Here is an 18,945-nt window from a genome sequence, read left to right as displayed (position 1 = left end):
TTTCAGATATATATTAATTTGTGCTGTGTTCCATCAGCAGAATTGTGACTTTGTTCCTCTGAACTCCTTCATCAGCGAGGTTGTTCAGCACAGTCTTACTCGGCGCATACAGCTCCAAAAAGTCTTCACTAAGCACAAATCTCACTCATGCTGACCACCTTTGCATTCTGGAGGAAAGGTATTACTCATTGATAATGTGGAGGGTTTTTATGGTGGTTCCAGGCAGTCTGACAGAAAAAGAAACCCTTTGTCAGTAGATAAATTACTCAGATTCGACAGTGTTCCATGTTATGTGGCGACTCCATGATTATCAATTTCCAAAATTCTCATCTATATCCAGAGACGTCATTTTTAAGAAAAAAAATAAATACTGTGGCATTTCAATACAGTTTAGATCTTGTTCCACCTCTACTAAATTGTCATTTTCTGAATATATACAGCAAAAATAATAAATAAATCCCCAGTTAAATCATAACTTCTCTAAAACCATTTTCTTCCCCTCATTTTTCTTAAAAGACTCTTCAGAGTGCAGACACATCATCTGCAAGATCAGCTCAGGCTCATGTTTTTTTCAAGTGCTCAAATTGCATGCAACTACTTCCCCCTCCCTCCCAGCCCACCCTGCTGCATCTGTGCATTGGTAGCCAAAGACAGATATCTCCCTTGACAAGATTTCTTTCCAAATCCAGTGCTTTTAAGTGCAGGTGGAATAATGCTGCGTTAGCTGCTAATAGCCGTCCGAGAGGTCATAACTACTCCGCTTGAAAAGGGGAGGCCGGTTTCTCCGCCGCACCATGGCAGGTCAAATCAAATGTAATTGCACAGTGAAAGCGGAACGCCTGCGCTTCGCGTGTTGGGCTCTGCTGACAACATCCAGGTTTAGCATTCGGTTCCCCTGCTGGGAGGAACAAGGACAAAGGCTTCACCTGTCAATATATCACACTGACTGGCCGGCAGAACGCTCTCCTTCTTTCACTCATTCCGTTAAAGCCTCCTCCATCCCAGACTAAGCCTCACCCATCCATCCATCTTCGACCATTTACCTCTCACTCCCTCCATTCTTCCCTCTCTGCCTGTCTTCCTATTTTCTGCGGCTCTCTCTGAATTTGTGTGAGCACTCGGCGTAAAAGAATCCTGGGGGAGCCGGTTTCAAACACAGGAACCAGAAACATATGGCACATTTTCAACTCCCAAGGTCAATTACAGCTATTTATCCAGAGATTGCAGCTAAATTTCCCAAGGTTTCTTCTAGATTTACAACAGATTGCAATGTGTGTCTGTCACATTTTCGAATCAGGCCACTTCCCCTCCACTCCTTGCAACTTTTTTCCGTCAAATATTTCAAAGGCTTTGGAGTGTGGACTTCAATGTCTTATCTCTGGTTATCGTGGTTCCATCTTGTTTTTTATTTTTTTTTCCATGCCAGGTCCAAATGCCTCTTGTAACGCAAATCTAATAACATGTAAATTGGAGATAAGCCCAGATCCCTCCAAGTGATTTTTTTTTTTTTTTTCACATTCATACTTTGTCAAGTCAATTCTTGGGCCCCTGTTTTAGTAGCACAACACACGAGGAGTGAGAAAATTAACTGGATAGGTGATTCATCATTGCTACCACACTGTCAAGGACTCCCTCTGCAGCTATTGAGAGCAGGGTGGAGGCGGAGGACGGAGAGAGTGTTGGTGGAGGATGGAGTCGGGGGGTACTGTTGTTTTAAATTATGGCATTTCATTCAGAATGCATTGTATTTACAGCGTCCCATTTTTATTTGTGGCTCCTATTATCCACAGAAACAGTTGTGCGTGAAATGTTATTTGTGACAAGGGGTGACCCGCAAGTGTGTTTTTTTTTTTCTATGTAGTATTTCATAGTGAGAAGGCGTAGGGTGGGGCGGGGAAGGGAACTCAGGATGGGGAGACCCTATCTGTTCCCTCACCGTACGGTAAGCACCAGAGGCTTTCGCAGCAGCTGCTGGGAGCCTTGCCGGCGCAGAAATATCACCTGGAAACAGAGCACTCCACTCTACTCCACCGGCCCCCCCATCACTCCCAACGCCTGTCGCTGTAATTAAGTTGAAGTCAATGATTGCGGAGCGATGCTGAGAAGCAAACATGCAAACGGATGCCAAGGTTTGGAGCCAGGTGGAGGGAGGAGAGTGAGGGGGACCTATAGGCATGGGCCAGCACAGCATGATGACCGAGAATAAAACACAACAGTGTAGCCGTATTAAATAACTGATGATAATCAAATAACTGACTATTTTTTTTTAATCTAAATAAAACAACTGATTAATTTTTTGCTCTATGAATTATAAATGTGCAAATTCATGTTCTTTATAATATTTATGCCTGATAAGTAGCAAAAGTTTTGGACGAAATCATATAGCTTTACACAATGTCGTGAGTTTAAATGAAAAATGCAATAATGAGTCCCGTTGCTACAGAAAATAATGTATCCGCTTTATTATAACTGCAATAAATATTATCTCTTATAAATTTAGAAAGGGGGTTAAAAAAGCAGACTTAGTTTTAAAGTGAGAATGTTATACTTTTCTTTTGTTTCTGATATTTTTCCAAGTAAAACTGCGAGCTAAACAAACTGATATTAACAATGTCAGCTGGTAAATCAGTCAGGCTGTCTGCTCCGGTAGCCTGCAGTCAGCCGCTTTACAGATATTCCACATGTAGCTAACCCAAAATAGTTTTCAAACACCATTATTTCAACAAGAGTGGTTATGAGTGGTTCTCCTCAAGTTTCCAAAACATAACTGTCTGTTTTTATCAAATGGAATTATCTCTGAAGACCTTCTTCTGTTTTTCCTGTGAACGCGAGGCCAGCCAGATGACCTGCAATGCAACATGTGGAATAGAAGCAGCGGCGTGCTGCTTTGTGCTCCACACTAAGCTGCCTTAAGCTTTTATAGTCATAAAAATCACTTTAAACTGTAGGGAAATTACGTGAAACGTTCATTTTTGAAACCGCAAGTCTTTAACATCTCAGTACACCTTTATAGTGGCGAATGATTAAAGCCTGGAGTTGGGTGAGAGCCTGTTGGGTAAGAAGTTGGGTGAGGCGCAGCGCTGTTCGACTTGCCTGGAAGCTGCAGATCCAGATCTTGTTCTGTTAAAATTTACATTTAGTTTCATTAAGCACTGTTTGATTGCATTGATTCAATTAGCCACCCATTAGCTCCGCATTTCTTTCCTCTCCCAAACGCCGGTACTTATGCATCGCTCCTGGTGGAAATGTTATCTGACAAGAGTTGCTGTACGGTGGCTGGGAGTCTGTCGAACACAACGTGCTGTTTGCTTTTCCCAGAGCATGACAGGTTGTTTCCCCCCTGCAACAAAGCCATCAAATATTCCCTGTGATCCAACGTTTGTGTTGGGAGGCGAGGCCTGCTGAGTGGGAAGCCGGAGTTTGTTAAAGCAATGATTTATGATTAATGCCAACACTAAATAAGGGACAAAGTGCCTACAGTACAAATCAATTACAAAGCCAGAACAGCAGACCTTTCCCTGAGGTCTACTAACGTCTCTAGTTGTTATGGTGATTTTATTGGAGGTGGGTGATGCATGCATATATATAATGCAGACGCGGTACGTCTGTATTAACCCGATCCGGAGCCAGGCGCAATGCTTCTGATCTTTGATTAGTTACATTTATTGAGATAAAATGGGACTTTCATGTTGCTCCGCTGTGCAGGTGGAGAGCGCATTTGACATCTCACGAATCTCAACGCCCACCACAGGGAAAAAAAAAAAAGCAACAAAAATAAATAAATAAATAAAAATGAACAAAAAAAAACAAAAAACAAGACTGCAGCAGATGAAATAAATTACTGCAGGAGTGCCTTCTTAAAAGTAGGCAATTCATTATTTTTATGAAGTCAAATTATAAACAAATTTTAATCCATTAGGCAACCATCCATTCTAATTAATCAGCAGTACTGAACTCCATCTGAAAAAGGGAGAAAGGTTGTTTGCTCTCTCTACGGACCAGCGGTGCGTATTTTACCAACTTCCCCATTCTCACACACACACACACACACCACACACACACACACACACACACACACACACACAGAGAGAGAGCGAGAAAGAGAAAAAAAAAGAGTTCTCCAAATTACAAACCTAAACTGTGAATCTGAACACTCGACTTTTGGCGCCGGGATGTTTCCAGGGCATTTGCAGATGCTTGAAATAATCTCCAATGTTTTTGCTCAATCTGCTCTGAGGATGGGTGAAATAAATACTTTAAACTAATTAATGTAAGACCAGCTGTTCCCAGCACTTGGCTGGCGCTGGTGAATATTGATGGGAGGAGGGAGAGAGAGGGAAGCGGCGGGGGCTGTTCAGCTCCGCTCGCTGTTTGTACAAGATTCAGGCTGCCACATAAACAGATATGAATACTGGATGAGAGCAGGAACCGCCAGGTTTTCTCTCCATGTCTAAAACTCCCCTCCGCCCACCAACCACTGCCACCCAACCCATCCCAACCCAACCAACTTTGCATTCAATTAGCTTTCAAAAGAATTAATAGTACAGACATGCAGTGGGTTCAATAAGAACCGTCTTTCACCGGGATGGTAGCACTTCCATCCTCTTGGCATAGTAAAAGCTCACCGGATGAAAACATGTGTCAGATCTAATGTGTCAGTGTCTGACATACTGTTTTAGTTTAAGCAAGCTGTACATGTGTTTGCCTGCTCTGCCTCCTGCTCGCCCTCCCTCCCTCTGCTCCTCTTCCTCTCCACCGAGGCCCGGTGGAGAGGCTGGACAGCAGATGGCAGGGCCCTACCCCTCTGCCAGTGATGAATGGAGGATGATGTCATCTTAGGTGTGACAGGCACCCGAGCGTGCACGCACAAAGCAAGCCCGAGTCTCTGGGGTCAAACTGCCAGCACTGCCCCCCCCCCCCCCCCCACCTCCATTTTTGGAATCCACATGACATCTCTTGAATAGGTCTTGCTGCTGGATTTATGTTTTTGTTTGATATTGTTTAATACCTTATGCAAAAACAGGTAGTGTGGGGCTTTAGAAAAAAACAGTACAAAAGAATTCCATGTTTTATATATCTATATATAGATATATATCAGTATATCTATATATATATCTATATAAATATATGTACGTTTTGTGAAGTGAGGAACATTTGGATTGGCTCCTGCAGGTCAGCACAATGCCGTTCGTTCCTGCTTTTCAGCCACGACACTCGTCATCGACGGCCAAAGGTGCCGCACGGTGTTTTGGTTCCCAGGCTGAGCAAATGTTTGATCTCGCTTTTCGTTGCAGAGGACAACTCCATGTGCACCCCAACAGCGAGAGACAGCTACGAGAGGTTGTCACTGGCCGGACAGACTCTGCCTCCGGGTTTCCCGTCGCCATTTCTCTTCCCAGACGGCCTGTCATCGATAGAGACTCTTCTCACCAACATACAGGTACTGTCTCCGGTCTGAGTCGGGGCCCTGAGGGGAACCCTACATCATCTTGTCGCGATTCATGTCTTCGTCCTTCATTCATTGGTTCACGTTACTGTTGCGCCAAAGGCTTTGTTGCGATAGTTTAATATGATCTAGAGGAAAATGTAAACAAAATACATAAAAGACTTAAAAAGAATGACTGCAGTTAATATTAAACACAAGAAAATGCATACATTTGTGCAAAAATATCAAAACGGCAGAATCGAGCATCACAAATGTTCAAACTGGATGACTGAACTTTGCTCTTGAGCTCTGATTTTTTTTTCCTCAGGAGCCAGCATGGTTTTATACAAAATATATATTTTACCGACTCTGAGAACAAAATCCCTGCAGATTGTTGCAGGGATATCTATATGTAGATATCTACATATATATATAATCACATAGCTAAGAAGGAAGCAGCCCAAGCAGGAAGTTGCATGTAAAAAGCATCCAATGGGAAAGTTGGCGGACATGTAGTGACGGTGTTATGGCAGCAGCTTACAGAGAGAATAATCACATACTTGCAGGTCTGTGGAAGTTTAGGGAAAGGAAAGAGCTTGGAAAATTGTTTAATTCCTTATTTGATAATCCAACAGTTGGATTCACCCAGCCCACCGTCCATCCACGAGTTTCTTGGTGCTCGATGCTTAAAATACTACCATGATTTGTATTTATATTCATATTTTAAAAACAGACTGAATACTGGAAATGATGGCAATTAGGGGTTGGCTGACTCAACCAGGTCACTGGATCTTGTCCACATCTGAAGGCTTTCCACCGGCTGGCGTCATGCTCGAGACTGTGTGAGGGCAAATATCCGACTTGAAAAGTCATTAGCATCTTCCCTTGGTTTCATTCAGCAAACGGGGAGCGAAGATCCACTCACACTCCGAGTGCTGTTCAGGCTTTAGCTCAAAGCCCCTCAATCAGAAAGATGAATGTATTTGCCTTCTCTCTGGGTGTAATGATGTGTGTACCCTGCTGCCCTTCTCGTTGCACTTGTTCGGTTGGCATCAGAGTCCCGCTTCTCCTTTGGCTCGGCGCGGTAATTAGAGAGCCACAACCGAGCCCGTCGTGAGCTCCCAACACTCCTCTTAGTCATCTTTGATAATGATCCTCGGAGTGAATATTTATATACAAATCAACACAATAAACCAAGCGGAAAATTAAGATAAAGCAACTTGATATAAATTGGGGTTAGAAGAATCAACAATTAGTAAGATATAGTCCAGTGCATTTGGTGTAATTGCATGTGGATGGGGAATAATTGTGATGAAACTGGTGATGTTGCTGTGGGGTTTTTACTTAAGGGAAGAGTATGAAACAACTGGGCTTTCTGGTAGCTTTCTAAGTAGAGGCATGTGAAGCTCGGCAGCAGCAGAGAGCAATCAGAGGAACCTGAGTCTGGAGGATGAGGAAGGTTTCTTTGATTCAGGAGTCAAGCTTCAAACAAATATCTCTTTCTAAGTAATTTACAGTTTATAGTTTACATACGTGTCGTGGGGTATTGACACTGAAGACCTGTTGCAAGTTCTACAGAAAAACAAATTAAATAGAAGGAACTTGATAATTTTTAGATGGAAAAGTGAGCTTGATAGCTTAGAAAATGGTATTTACTTGAAGCTGGCATGAGAGTTTTAGGCTTGACCTGCACCATTTAACATCTCAAGACATCCATTTCATAGTTACTTTAGGCTGGCTAGTCATTGACAGTGAATGTTAGAATCTGATTTTAAACTCATCTTGGGTTTATGTCGGGTCTAAATAAAAACTCTTTAATTTGATCATCTCAATTTCAGGTCTTCGCAAGTGTTGTATATTTCCGGATTTCTCAAGATAAGTCTTAGGTCTGAGTTGCTAAGTTGGTTTTGTTCATTAATTGTTTTCTTTCGTAGAAAATCTTTGTTGTTCTTTTTGAGAAATTGTTGGCATTTATTTGCAACATGTGTCGTAGTTTTTGCTCAAGATCTCGTCATGGTGTATTCTATATTTACTGCAGCATGAGATTTTGCAGTTCCATAACTGGAAATACAAAAGGAAAATCCCTTGATGTCTCCGAGCGGCCTTCAGTTCAACCTGCGATGTGATTCCATTGTCAGATCTAAACTCAAATTAAGGTTAACCAGACACTCGCCCAAATAGCTCATCAAGCCTGCTAGTATCCATTTGGATTGTGGGAAATGGAGGAATTTGTCATAGGGAAATGTAGGAAATTAGTACGCTCGACGATGACATCTAAAACGTTCGGAAGTAGTGCACTCTGCTCACAGAAAATGCAAATTTTCAAAAAATAATACTGTGCAGATAGTGCTGCAAGTCAAAAAACACTTAGCTATGTTAAGATAACATATACTTTTAAGTAATTTTAACGTGTTCGTAGGTAACTTAATTTATGAAGCTAATGTTCTTAAAAAGTCTTAAATTGAACTCACTGCAAAAGGTCTGGGACCAGCTATTAGCCCCGGATTTTCCAAACTGACATTCTTACTATTTTTTTACAGTCAGAATCATCATCTGATTACTTAAAACTACTCATTAGAACCTCACTTCACAAAACCCGAAGTATCCCTGAAACAAGGCTGTCAGGAGCCTGATTTGAATGTTATTTAGCTGAATGAATCTGTTCATTAAACCAGTTTAAACTAGTTTGACTGTTAGAACATTTTTTTTCCTTTCCATTCAGTTTTTCTTTCTGTCGATTGGTTCAGGTATGGCGCCTTGCGAAGGTATTCCTGGACCTTTTTGTGTCTTGTCCCGACAAAAACGCAAACTTCAGTCTGTTTCATGAGGCTGTCTTGTGACAGATCAACGCAAAGCTAAAATCTTGTCGTGTCCAGCTGTATCCAGTTCCATCATTTAATAGTTGTTAGAACCTTTCGCTGTACTTACAAAAAAAAAAAAAAAACTATCACTAACTTTAGTCACTCTTGCATTTCTCAGCTTTGACCAAAGAGAGACAAACATCCCCAGGCACTCCTATGACATTTGTCTTTTTGTCCTGATGATTTACACATGTACATTTCTTTCTTGTTTTCTTTTTATTTGGCGCAGGGCCTGCTCAAAGTGGCGATTGACAACGCTCGGGCTCAGGAGAAGCAGGTGCAGCTGGAGAAGACGGAGCTGAAGATGGAGCTGTTTCGAGAGAGAGAGCTCAGGGAGACTCTGGAGAAGCAGCTCGCCATGGAGCAGAAGAATAGAGGTACGATCTGACACGCCGTCCTCCCTGTCAGCCTTGTGTTTGTTCCTACGGGGGGAGGCAGGCATGCGTAACCCGTTCCCATTCAAGCTCTTGTAACCATTTAGGTACAGGAGCTTCTGAATGTACTTACGCCACCCTGTGTGTTGCAGGAGACACTCATAAGCCACTCCGAGCCTCTTTGGTTACATGTGAAACTGATAGCTTTTTTTTCTTTCTTTCTTTCTTTCCTTCTGCTCGTAGTCTGTTAACATAATTGAAAATACACATCCCATCCAGACTCGCACTAACCCTCATGTAAAATGCATCAGAGTCGTACGCTAACCGGATCGTTTATGTTTAATGAGAGAAATTCATGAAAAATATCCCAATAAATTTTTCAATTAGCTTCAATTCCCTCTAGCAAGTCAGTATTTGCTCCGATTTTCCCATTTAAATCTTTATATATTATGAAATATTTAAGTTTAATTGATTTTCGCTTTTCTATAATTGAGTGCTAAATTTAAAAGACCAAAAAAAAAAAATAAAAAAAAAACAGGCTATTATCTTTGTCAGCCAGGATGGGCTTATAATCAAATTTAAAAAGAAAAAAAATGCTTTCCCTAATTTGCTTCCAGAGCTCATTTATTGTCACTGTGATCTTTTTTTGCTAGCAATCATTCAGAAGCGTCTGAAGAAGGAGAAGAAGGCCAAGAGGAAACTGCAAGAAGCCCTGGAGTACGAGTCGAAACGGAGGGAGCAGGTGGAGCAGACTCTGAAGCAGCCATCGCCCTCAGACAGCATGCGCTCCCTCAACGGTCAGGAAGCACCACACGTCACGTTTAGCCCATTCTATGTATCGCAAATGTATTGTTATTTGTGCAGCGCTTTGCTGAGAACATCCACCCGCTTTGAACTTATTCACATTTTCTCACGTTACAACCACAAAGTTCAGTGTGTTTTATTGGGATTTTATGTGACAGATAAACGACATAAAAAGCAGCACATAATGGTTAGACTTTGCTACAGACGATTTGGCTTTGGCAGTCCAGGCTTTCTTCTGGGATTGCTCTGTTTTTAGCTCCATTCGTCCTCCCCGTCCCTTTCGAAGAGAAGCATCTCTGCAGGATGATGCTGCCACCACCATGTGTCGCAGTAGGCAGGGCGCGTTCAGGCCGAGGTGCATTGTGACAGTGAGAGTTAAAGATGTTTTTCCTGTCCGATTCTCCCACCTAAACTGAATTCCTACAGCTCCTCCAAAGCTACGATGACTTTCTTCACTGATTCTTTGGTTAATGCGCTCCGTGCCTGAAATTGATTTATTCCACTTTGCAATAACACTCTGCTTTATTTTGACCTGACACACAAATCCCAATAATGTACATTAAAGTATGCAGATTTCATCTGGGAAAAATGTCAATAGGTAGTAACATTTTGCAAGGCACTAAATTAAATACATTCACTGTACAGAATCAGTGAACGTATTTAATGAATTACTGAGTCCCTCCTGCTACTGTCAAACTACCAACTGTTTTGATCATGATTTGATCGTTTAGCAGTAATCATCTCATCTTTTGAATGGGCTCTTTCGACTAACCAGTTGTCAGCACAGTCAGGTGACAACATTAAAAAACTGGGCAATGCTTTATCTGAAGGGGTGACACTATCATAAACACGACACAACACCTGTCATGAGTACAAGGGAGTCTTTATGAATGTCTACGACTGTTGTCATAAAGTGTCATTTGGCAAATAATGACAACACAAAGTCCTACTAAAACCTGCATTAAAAGTCCATTAAAAGTGTTAACTTTGCACCAAAAGTGTCATTATTTACCCAATAATTATGAAGACAATTATTCTTCATGACAACAGTCGTAGATATTCACCGCGACTGTAACACCTTCATGTTACAAAAGGTGCCAACAAATGTAAAGGGCTGCTTGAAACAAGGCGTGCACTCAAAAAAACCTCCACCGTGTCTAAGAAGCACTTGGAAATTATCGGCTGCTGCAGCAAAGTTCAGTGACTGATTTATCAGTCTGCCTGTAGCACCGTACAGTACAGAGGTAATAGAACCAAAAAAAAAAAAAATCTTTAGGTATAATTTTTGATCGCTGGAGATAATCACACGGAGAGGCACATAGTTACACTGAGCAGAGACATGGCTGCAAGGCTCTCTCTCTAGTTTGCGATGAATGATGCTGTGAAAGCACGGCTCTGATAGGTGGATGTCAGGCATGTTTAACGGCGGTGATCCCTCTCCTCTCGCAGACTCTCTGACCCCTGAGATGGAGAGTGACCGCAGCAGTGGAAGAACAGATGCTGAAAGGACAATACAAGGTACAGGGGCTCAGATGAGACAATAAATCTCTCTCCCTCACTTTTGCTCTCTTTTTTCCCACCTCTCTCTTCCTTTTCCACCCCTCCTTCTCCCGCCACACACACACACACACACACACACACCCACACACACACACACACACACACACACACACACACACACACACACACACACACACACACACACACACACACACGCCCACGCCCGCACAAGCACACGTCTTCAGTTTATGAACATTAGTGTTTCTGCGCCTGCTGTTCAGACATACACCACCATCTGGGCCACAGCACTAGGTCAAGATCATCGGTTTTCCCCAAGAATAATATTATTTTTTTACTTGACTTCTAGCGGCGGCAGGTTTAAATGCGCTACGGCAGGTAAAACCAAACAACCGCTCTCGAAAAAGCTACATATTTACCGCTCAAGACGCTGTAATGAGTCATAAAGCTACAAAAAAAAAAAAAAGAAAAAAAGCAGAGCAACCCCTCCTTTGATACTCATAATCGGAGCAAATCAATCCGTTTTATGAACAAGCCTTGTACATTTTTAATGATTTGTTTGTTTGTTAGCCTTGGGGGTGCAGTTTGTGTTTAAGGGAAGGCCACCGCGGCGATAACCTCCGTCGGACCGCCTTCTATCTGTGTTTACCCAGATCCGAGACACCTCGTGAAAAGGTTGAATATCCTCATTATTGCTCAAACGTCTCGCTTTAATGCGCCGCTCAGAACTGCCCTTATCAGTGAGGAGAGAGGTCCCAATTTACCCTGGGAAAGTTGCCGCATGCAATTTGCTTCGAAAAATAAGGTTGGGGGAGTTTCTGACTTTGCATGCAGAGAATATTTTAGTTAAGTCTTTAATGTGCGATTAGTCTACTTGAACCGATATGAAAAACTAGAGATGAATGATTACTGCATGTAATTTAGGGCATTTTTTTAGGCCGTCTAATTGGTATCTCCCCCCCACCCCCCTCTTAAAGGCAAAGAAGTTTTTGTCACAGTTCACTTTCCAAATATCCAGTTCCTTTAGCTCCTTCTTCTTCTAGTGTGACCTTTTGCCTTCGTCGCTTTAGTGTTTTTAGTAAGATGCTTCCTTATATTTGCGTCCTTTCAGCATTTTGCAAATGTCGCTTCCCTTTTCCCTTCCCACAGAGGATAAATTGACAAGAGTGGTAAAAACAGCAACATATTCTTGTGTTGATTTGACTTCAGTAACTTACAGAAGCTAAGTCAATAAAGACATTTTAAGTATTTGTTTTCTCTCACCAAAACAAGTTAAATCCAGAATGTCGATGAATGTGTGCGAGCAAGTTGTACAATTAACATGGTGTTATAGTTGCATATCGGTTTTTCAATATGCAACTAGAACACAGTCTTTCCCAGATTTGAGAGGCCGCAACATTACAATTGTTGGAGTTACTCTCTTGAACACAAGGGGTTGCTGTTGAGAAAATAATGTCGCTACGCAGCAGAAATGGCAGCAGAGGAAAAGTAATAAGTTCATGAAGACTTTTGACTGACAAAAGAAATATTCAAACATAAGAGGAGGACAATAGGGATCAACGATTTTGTCACTAAATCTATTTTTTTTCAGTCTGTTGAAATGAAATCACAGCATAAAACAACGCACATTTACTCCATGCTAATGTTACGTGTAATAAGCCAAACTAGAACAAAACGGCGGAGACGCATTGAACAAAGTCACTGAAATTGATTAAAGACTGAACAGTAAAGCCCCGTTTTGGTCATGACAACTTCAAAACGTTTGTGTGGAGAAAATAGTCTTGATGTCTTGCTCGGGGGTTCTCTTGAGACATTCTTCCACACAAATCGTCTTCAGATCTTGAAGGCTCTCTGGGCCTTTTCCACGCTCTCAGCATCCCGGTTCCTTCCAGGAAACTTCAGCGTAAGTCAGATGGTTCACAAGCAATTTTATTTGTTTGTTCTTCTTCCACATACTTTGTAGAATATTTGAAATTAACCGCGTTAAAGCCTCATGTCTTCTGTTCCGCAACAGCAGCCGCTTTTCAAGCCGAGGTTGTGGCAGGGTATTTATTCGTCTACTTTTTTTGTTTTTTTTATTTTTATACTCAAACCCTGTAAAACAGTTGCGGCTGCGATAACAGAGCTTATAATTTTCCAGGGCCTCTCAATCACTGCCTCAAAGAGTGGAATGAAACCGAGTAACGCGGCTACACTTTTATTTATTTATTTTTTTCTGTGTTTTGTTCAATTAGAGAAGCATTTGTCTGCCACCCATGTCTCCTCTACTCTGCTCCGCAAGCCTCGCTGTATAATTAACCTCAAATGGCAAAAAATGATGTTGATAAATTACACAAGCAGAAAGAGGAGGAGGAAGAAAACTCGAGGAGGGGAGAATGCGGGGGGAGAAAAAAAAAAAAGAAAAGAAAAAACAAGCCTATCACCGGTGCCGAAGCAGACAGAGAAATGTGTGGGTGCGTTCTCAACTCCAAATTCGAGGAAGCGAACGGAGGCAGACAGGGGGAGGGAGAGAAAATAAATAAATAATAATAATGAGGGCATAATTTCAGAGAACTAATTATTTCTATTTGTCTTTTGTCACACTTCTCTAATTCTGCGATATTAACACAGTCTGTGTTTATTAATTGCTTTTTTGCAGTGTTTTGAATCGGGTCCAAGGAGGGGAGCGCGGCCCTTTTCGCAGGCAGGCGAGCTGCTGGGGGCCCGCGCCTCGCCCCGGTGCCGCCTGGCAACGGGTGGCGCACCGTGCCAGTATCTTCCCCCCCGCATCTCCCTCCGTCGCCCCGCCCCGCCCCGCCATCTTCCCCACTCGACGCGTTCGGCGGGGTTTACACGACCCTGCGCGCAGCCAGATAAAGTTCTTTGTTGCAAGATTAAACATCAAAACAGTTAAAGTGAAATTAAAATTAAATGAATGAATGTCACTGAAGCAAAAAAGACTGTAATTAATGGATCCCTTAATTGTCTTCATAAAATATTTGCATGGGCATAATTTGCATAATTTACATGTATTAATTAATCTTTCAAAGGAATTTTGTGCTGAGAGAAGCCAAAAAAATCCCCCTTGTTTTATTTAGCACCTAATGAAATATTTATTCTCTTTAATGAACTTTTCATCTCGATTCGAATGTGAAAATACGAAAGTTTCGCCGCGCCTTAATGAGGGCCCTGCGAGGCGAGCAAGAACGTCACAACGTCTCGGCTCGCGTTCGAAAAAACAAAACAATTTCATTGAGTTCGCAGGTTTGAGCTCCTGGAAGCCAAACGTGCCGACATGTGACATCCTCTCGACAACGCATTGATTGTCATCATCCATCAGTCGATCAAATCGCCTTTGTTTTCATCAACACACCACCTATGAATTGTCGCTGCGGAGGCTTGCGAGACAAACCAGCGAGGCGACGTTTCATCCTTTCTGCGTCGGGTTATGCGTCCCGTTGCGCTCGCCTCCTCCCCTCCCGCTACGTGTTTTTGCGCTTCGCCCTCCGTGCCGCCGCATTCACGCCGTGATGACTTTTGCGCAGAACTCGGTGGTGGTTGTTACTCAAACAGAGGCAATGCCTTGGAGACCTACGGCAGTGCCGGGTAATTAGCCCGTGTGTGTGGGTGTGGGTACACACCCCCCGTTATGAGTTGAGTACACAGTCAGACACACAAGAATCTTTTGTTGCCCCACCACCACCACCACCCCGCCTGTCTGTGTGAAACACATAAAAACCCATCATGACAGGTTAAGCGGGCCAAAGCCGCCAGGCCAGGATTTCCCGCGCATCAAGACGTTACAACCGGCTAGTCAAAGGCCGTCTCCCGTTGTCCTGCTCTGCTTGTGTCATGTCCAACAAGCAGGGCTGCTAAATGTCTTTGTGTGCTTCTTTCTTTAACGCTGAATAATTCAGGCCTGCTTGCCACAGAGACGCTTCTTAAAGGCATTAACTGTAAGCATTCTCCGGCAGAGAGAGAGAAAAAGGGTGGCTGGGTGGGAGGAGAGCAGAGGGGAGGGGGATGAATGTGAAGGTAATAAACGTCAGACAGGCTTCGGAGCTGCGCCTAACAGATCTCTTTTTACTGTCTCGGAAAAAAGGCGGCGCTGCTCGCTCAGGCGAACACGCGGCCGAGAAGAGAGTCGGTCGCCTTGGCAGGGGCCAGAGCTCAGAGATCACATGACGGAGCCATTTACAGTATCCATGCAGGGGACACCGCGCTGCGACTTAAGAGCTGGCTTATGCTTATGAGAGGCGCCATGGCCGAGCTGAAGGCCGACAATGTGTTCAGACGGATTAGGTCGGTTTGATAATGCAGCAGGTTTCGACCACATTCATGCTTCTTGAAGTTTTCCACCTTTTGTCTCAATTGTTGTTGCTTTTTTATGTGACAAATAAACTTGTACATAATTACGGAGTGGAAGAACAAATGTATGGTTTCCACATATCAGTACCTAAAAAGTGTACAGATAGTTCTACTTAATCCCTATTCACACTAGCACCCCTCAGTGAAATACATGGTAGCCAACCGAGAAATATGAATCAGACTCAAAACATTAACATTCACAAAGTTTTGGATGTCTCAAAGAACAATGTTAAATCCCTTACCCAAAACCATTAAAAGGAATTGCAACTGATCAGCACAGCAACCAAGAGGCCCGTGTTAACTTTGGAGAGGCTGCAAAGATTCATGCAGAAAACCTGGAGGCACACGAAAAAAACGTTGTACACTCCATAAATCTGGCAGTGTCAAGAAAACAATTCAATGTTGAAGACAGCTATGAAAATAAAAATCCCAAAGAGGACACTGCAGATGTGTAGAACGAGGCTTTCTGGCCAGATGAGAACAGAATTTAACATTTCGGCCGACAGTCAAAAGTCTGAAAGGGTTGAAGAGAAACGGATGCCGCACTTTTCAGCTATTTATGTTTGAAATGTTCTGAGAACCATGCATCGTTTCCTTTCTCTTCCAAAGTATGCACTACCTTGTGTTGGCCTGTCACATAATGATCACAGTGAAGAATATTGAAGTTTGAAGTTTAAAAAGTAAGAAACGTTATCTAAGAATAGAATGATCACTGTGTTCCTAATCCAGACTGAAGTCAACCTATTTCTAATTTCCACTTTTTTCTAATCTATTTAAAAGCAATAAAGTTAATTACGCCACATGATATTTAATCACATTTGCCATGACTGCTAACTTTATCTTCTCCCTAAATCAGCTTATGAATTCACAGTAATGCCGTTTGAATCCAAAGACTAGAGGGCAACATTTCAAAGTTGCGTTTCATCAACAATCACATCCTGAACAGTGCATTTGCGTCAGCAGATTGTTAGCTGTTGGCTAATCTTTTTGCCTCTTCTCTCTGTGCGTGTGTGTGTGTGTGTGTGTGTGTGTTCTCTGTTCCAGATGGAAGACTGTTCCTGAAAACCGCAGTGATGTACTGATAAGGCCACGAAGAGCTGGAGGACAGAAAGATTTTATAAAAAAAAATAAATAAAAGAAATAAAACAAAACAAAAGGACTGAAAGAAAAACCCATGAAGGTTTCGGGGAAGCCTCTAACGCAGGCCGATTTAGTTGAAGGGAGTTCAAGCTGCTCGTAGGTGGAAATGCTGTGTTCAACCCCCCCGGCCCCCGTCACTCCACCTGATCCCACCCCAAACACGCTGGAGGAGTCTGAATGCTCAACGAAGAAGTCTTTCTCATCGCGGAAGGAAAACCTGAAGTAGTTTGACGAGGCAGGTTTTGACGCGGACAGGTTCGCCGACAAGAAGGATAAACATATAACCGAGCACAGTTAAAAAAAAAAATAATAATAATAATAAAGAATAAAAAAAAAACAACAAAAATGTACCCGAGGTGCATTGTTGGTAATAACTCCTAATAAGTTCACAGCACTGAAGATTTTTTATACTGTATCTCAGCCAGCGAGAAAGCTTTGAAATGAAAATTCGACTGAAGTTTTGTTTTTGTATTTCAAAATAAATCCCGAGGAGCTAAAAAGATGAAAAAAAAAGTTAAAAAAACAAACAAACAAACAAACAAAAAAAAAAAAAACAGGAACATTGTGGAGAAAAGGGGGGATTAAAAAAATGTGAATCTGTCCGCGCGGTCATCAAAAAGAAAGGAGGCCGACGTTTGATTTTCATGTTTTCTAAATTAGATGAAAATACAATCAAGTTCCGTTTTTACCATCGTTGTATATACAAGAGCTAAATGTTAAAGATAGGAAGACTCGCATTCTGCTGAACCCCGAGTGGACTCGTAAGGTATGTGTATATAACGTTAAGAGGTATTGTGTATGCAGTAGAGCTATTAGGCAAACAATACCACCATTTATATAAACCTTTCTTGTTTTCGTTCTATCTCTGAGCCATCATCCTTTCCTATAGCTGCCATTTTCTGGTGAGAAAGCATGCAGGCATGTAAATGTTTGTCCTGGAATTATGATATTTAATAAATCCTATATTGTGCTGAACAAATAACCCGGGGCCGACTCGCCCACGCCCGGACAATTCTAAAAAACCATGATTAACGACGTTTCAGTCTCAAAAACGAAGACTTTCGCTGTTGATAGTACTGTAATCTTCGTAACAGAGGTCATATTTCACGGATTTTCCTGTACATTGTCATCATGAGACACTGTTGAAATCAGCACCCCTTGTCGCTTTGTTTTTTTTTTGTTTTTTTTTTGTTTGTTTTTTTTTTTCTTTTTTGTAAGTACCTGGTCTGATTATCATCACGTGCCAGCTTGGAAAACAATCAGCTAAGGACGCTACTTTTTAAAAAGCGAATACCACTTTATTACATGGTGTTTAACACATTTTTGTTTTAGTGTTTCATGGATATCCTGATGAGAAAAAGAAAAAAGAAAAAAAAAGAATACTTTCCTTTCCCTAAAGACTTTTGAATTGTGGTGCTGCAACACCTGTGTATATTCTCTAGTCATAAGCTGATGTCAGTCCTTTATCTGCTAAACAATTTAGACCTTATGTGTTACAATCAAAAAGATGAGGAGGAGGAGGAGGAGGAAGAAGAAAGGAAGCGTATCCCATTCACGATGTGTTTGTTCCTTTTTGTTCTTAATGGAGTGTCTAAGTCTGTTGTCACTGATAACTTATATAGCTTCTCGAATCATCTCTTTCATTGTACTTCAAATTCAAATAAAGTTAACATGTTGATGATAATTCATGTGAGTTCAATGGTGTTGCCTACGACCTTCGAGGTTCTGCATCACGATGGTGATGATGATGATGCTCACTGAGAAGCAGGTGGATCAATGCGACTCAGGTGGTCCGACGTTACCAGGTGAATGTCTTTGTTTTTTCAGATACTCACAGATAACTTTCTCTCTTTTTTTTTAGCCTCCATTTTCAGTCTTGTCTAAGGTCTGAACAACATGCGGCCTTCTCTTTTAGAACTGCTTTTTCACACTTTTCTTTTTAAGTCGGCTAAGATTAAAAGACTAGAAGCTTGTTAATATCTTACCCACAACAGGCAACTCTCAGCGTGTGCATTTAGCAAAAAGTCGCAGTAGTGTTTCTCAGGTTAAAGCGAAAAGTTAGCTAGAGATGAAAATAACAAAGCAGATTAAAAACAAACTACAGCTGAAAAATGCTTCACCAGTTTTTGCTTGGAAACCTTTGAACTGCTGTTACATTTATGTGGTCTACGTATTTGCAATAGTCCATAATAGTAATTTCTTGTACACATCCTGAAGGACATACAGAAACTGCTATATATATAGATATATATATATATATATATATATATATATATATATATATATATATATATTTTTTTTTTTTGGGTTGCTCCAACTCTAGGGAAGAGATGAAAAATCATTTTCTGCTCACAATCTCAAAATAGGATGATCAAACAGATAAATTATCAAGATGAAGATAGCAGGGAATTACATGATACGGGGGATTACGGATCGCAACCATTTCTATAGTTCAAACATCATCAAATATACAGTA

At 41.7% G+C, this 18,945-nt stretch overlaps 1 protein-coding gene across 3 annotated transcripts in view; it reads left to right on the top strand.

Moving 5' to 3' along the window:
* dachd (dachshund d) overlaps positions 1-18,153 on the top strand; it is a 131,224-nt gene extending 113,071 nt beyond the window's left edge. For all 3 annotated transcript variants that reach the window (XM_055031793.1, XM_055031792.1, XM_055031791.1), the window contains 5 exons: positions 5,295-5,440; positions 8,516-8,663; positions 9,314-9,457; positions 10,914-10,982; positions 16,374-18,153. In XM_055031793.1, the coding sequence (XP_054887768.1) occupies positions 5,295-5,440; positions 8,516-8,663; positions 9,314-9,457; positions 10,914-10,982; positions 16,374-16,411 (545 nt within the window). In that variant the 3' untranslated portion in view covers positions 16,412-18,153. The remainder of the gene's footprint in view (positions 1-5,294; positions 5,441-8,515; positions 8,664-9,313; positions 9,458-10,913; positions 10,983-16,373) is intronic.
* Positions 18,154-18,945: the final 792 nt, after the last annotated feature.

This window comes from Poeciliopsis prolifica, unplaced genomic scaffold (genome assembly GCF_027474105.1).
Source record: "Poeciliopsis prolifica strain line A6 unplaced genomic scaffold, Auburn_PproV2 SCAFFOLD007, whole genome shotgun sequence".
NCBI classification, from domain to species: Eukaryota; Metazoa; Chordata; class Actinopteri; order Cyprinodontiformes; family Poeciliidae; genus Poeciliopsis; species Poeciliopsis prolifica.
This window is presented reverse-complemented; position numbering and strand designations above follow the sequence as displayed.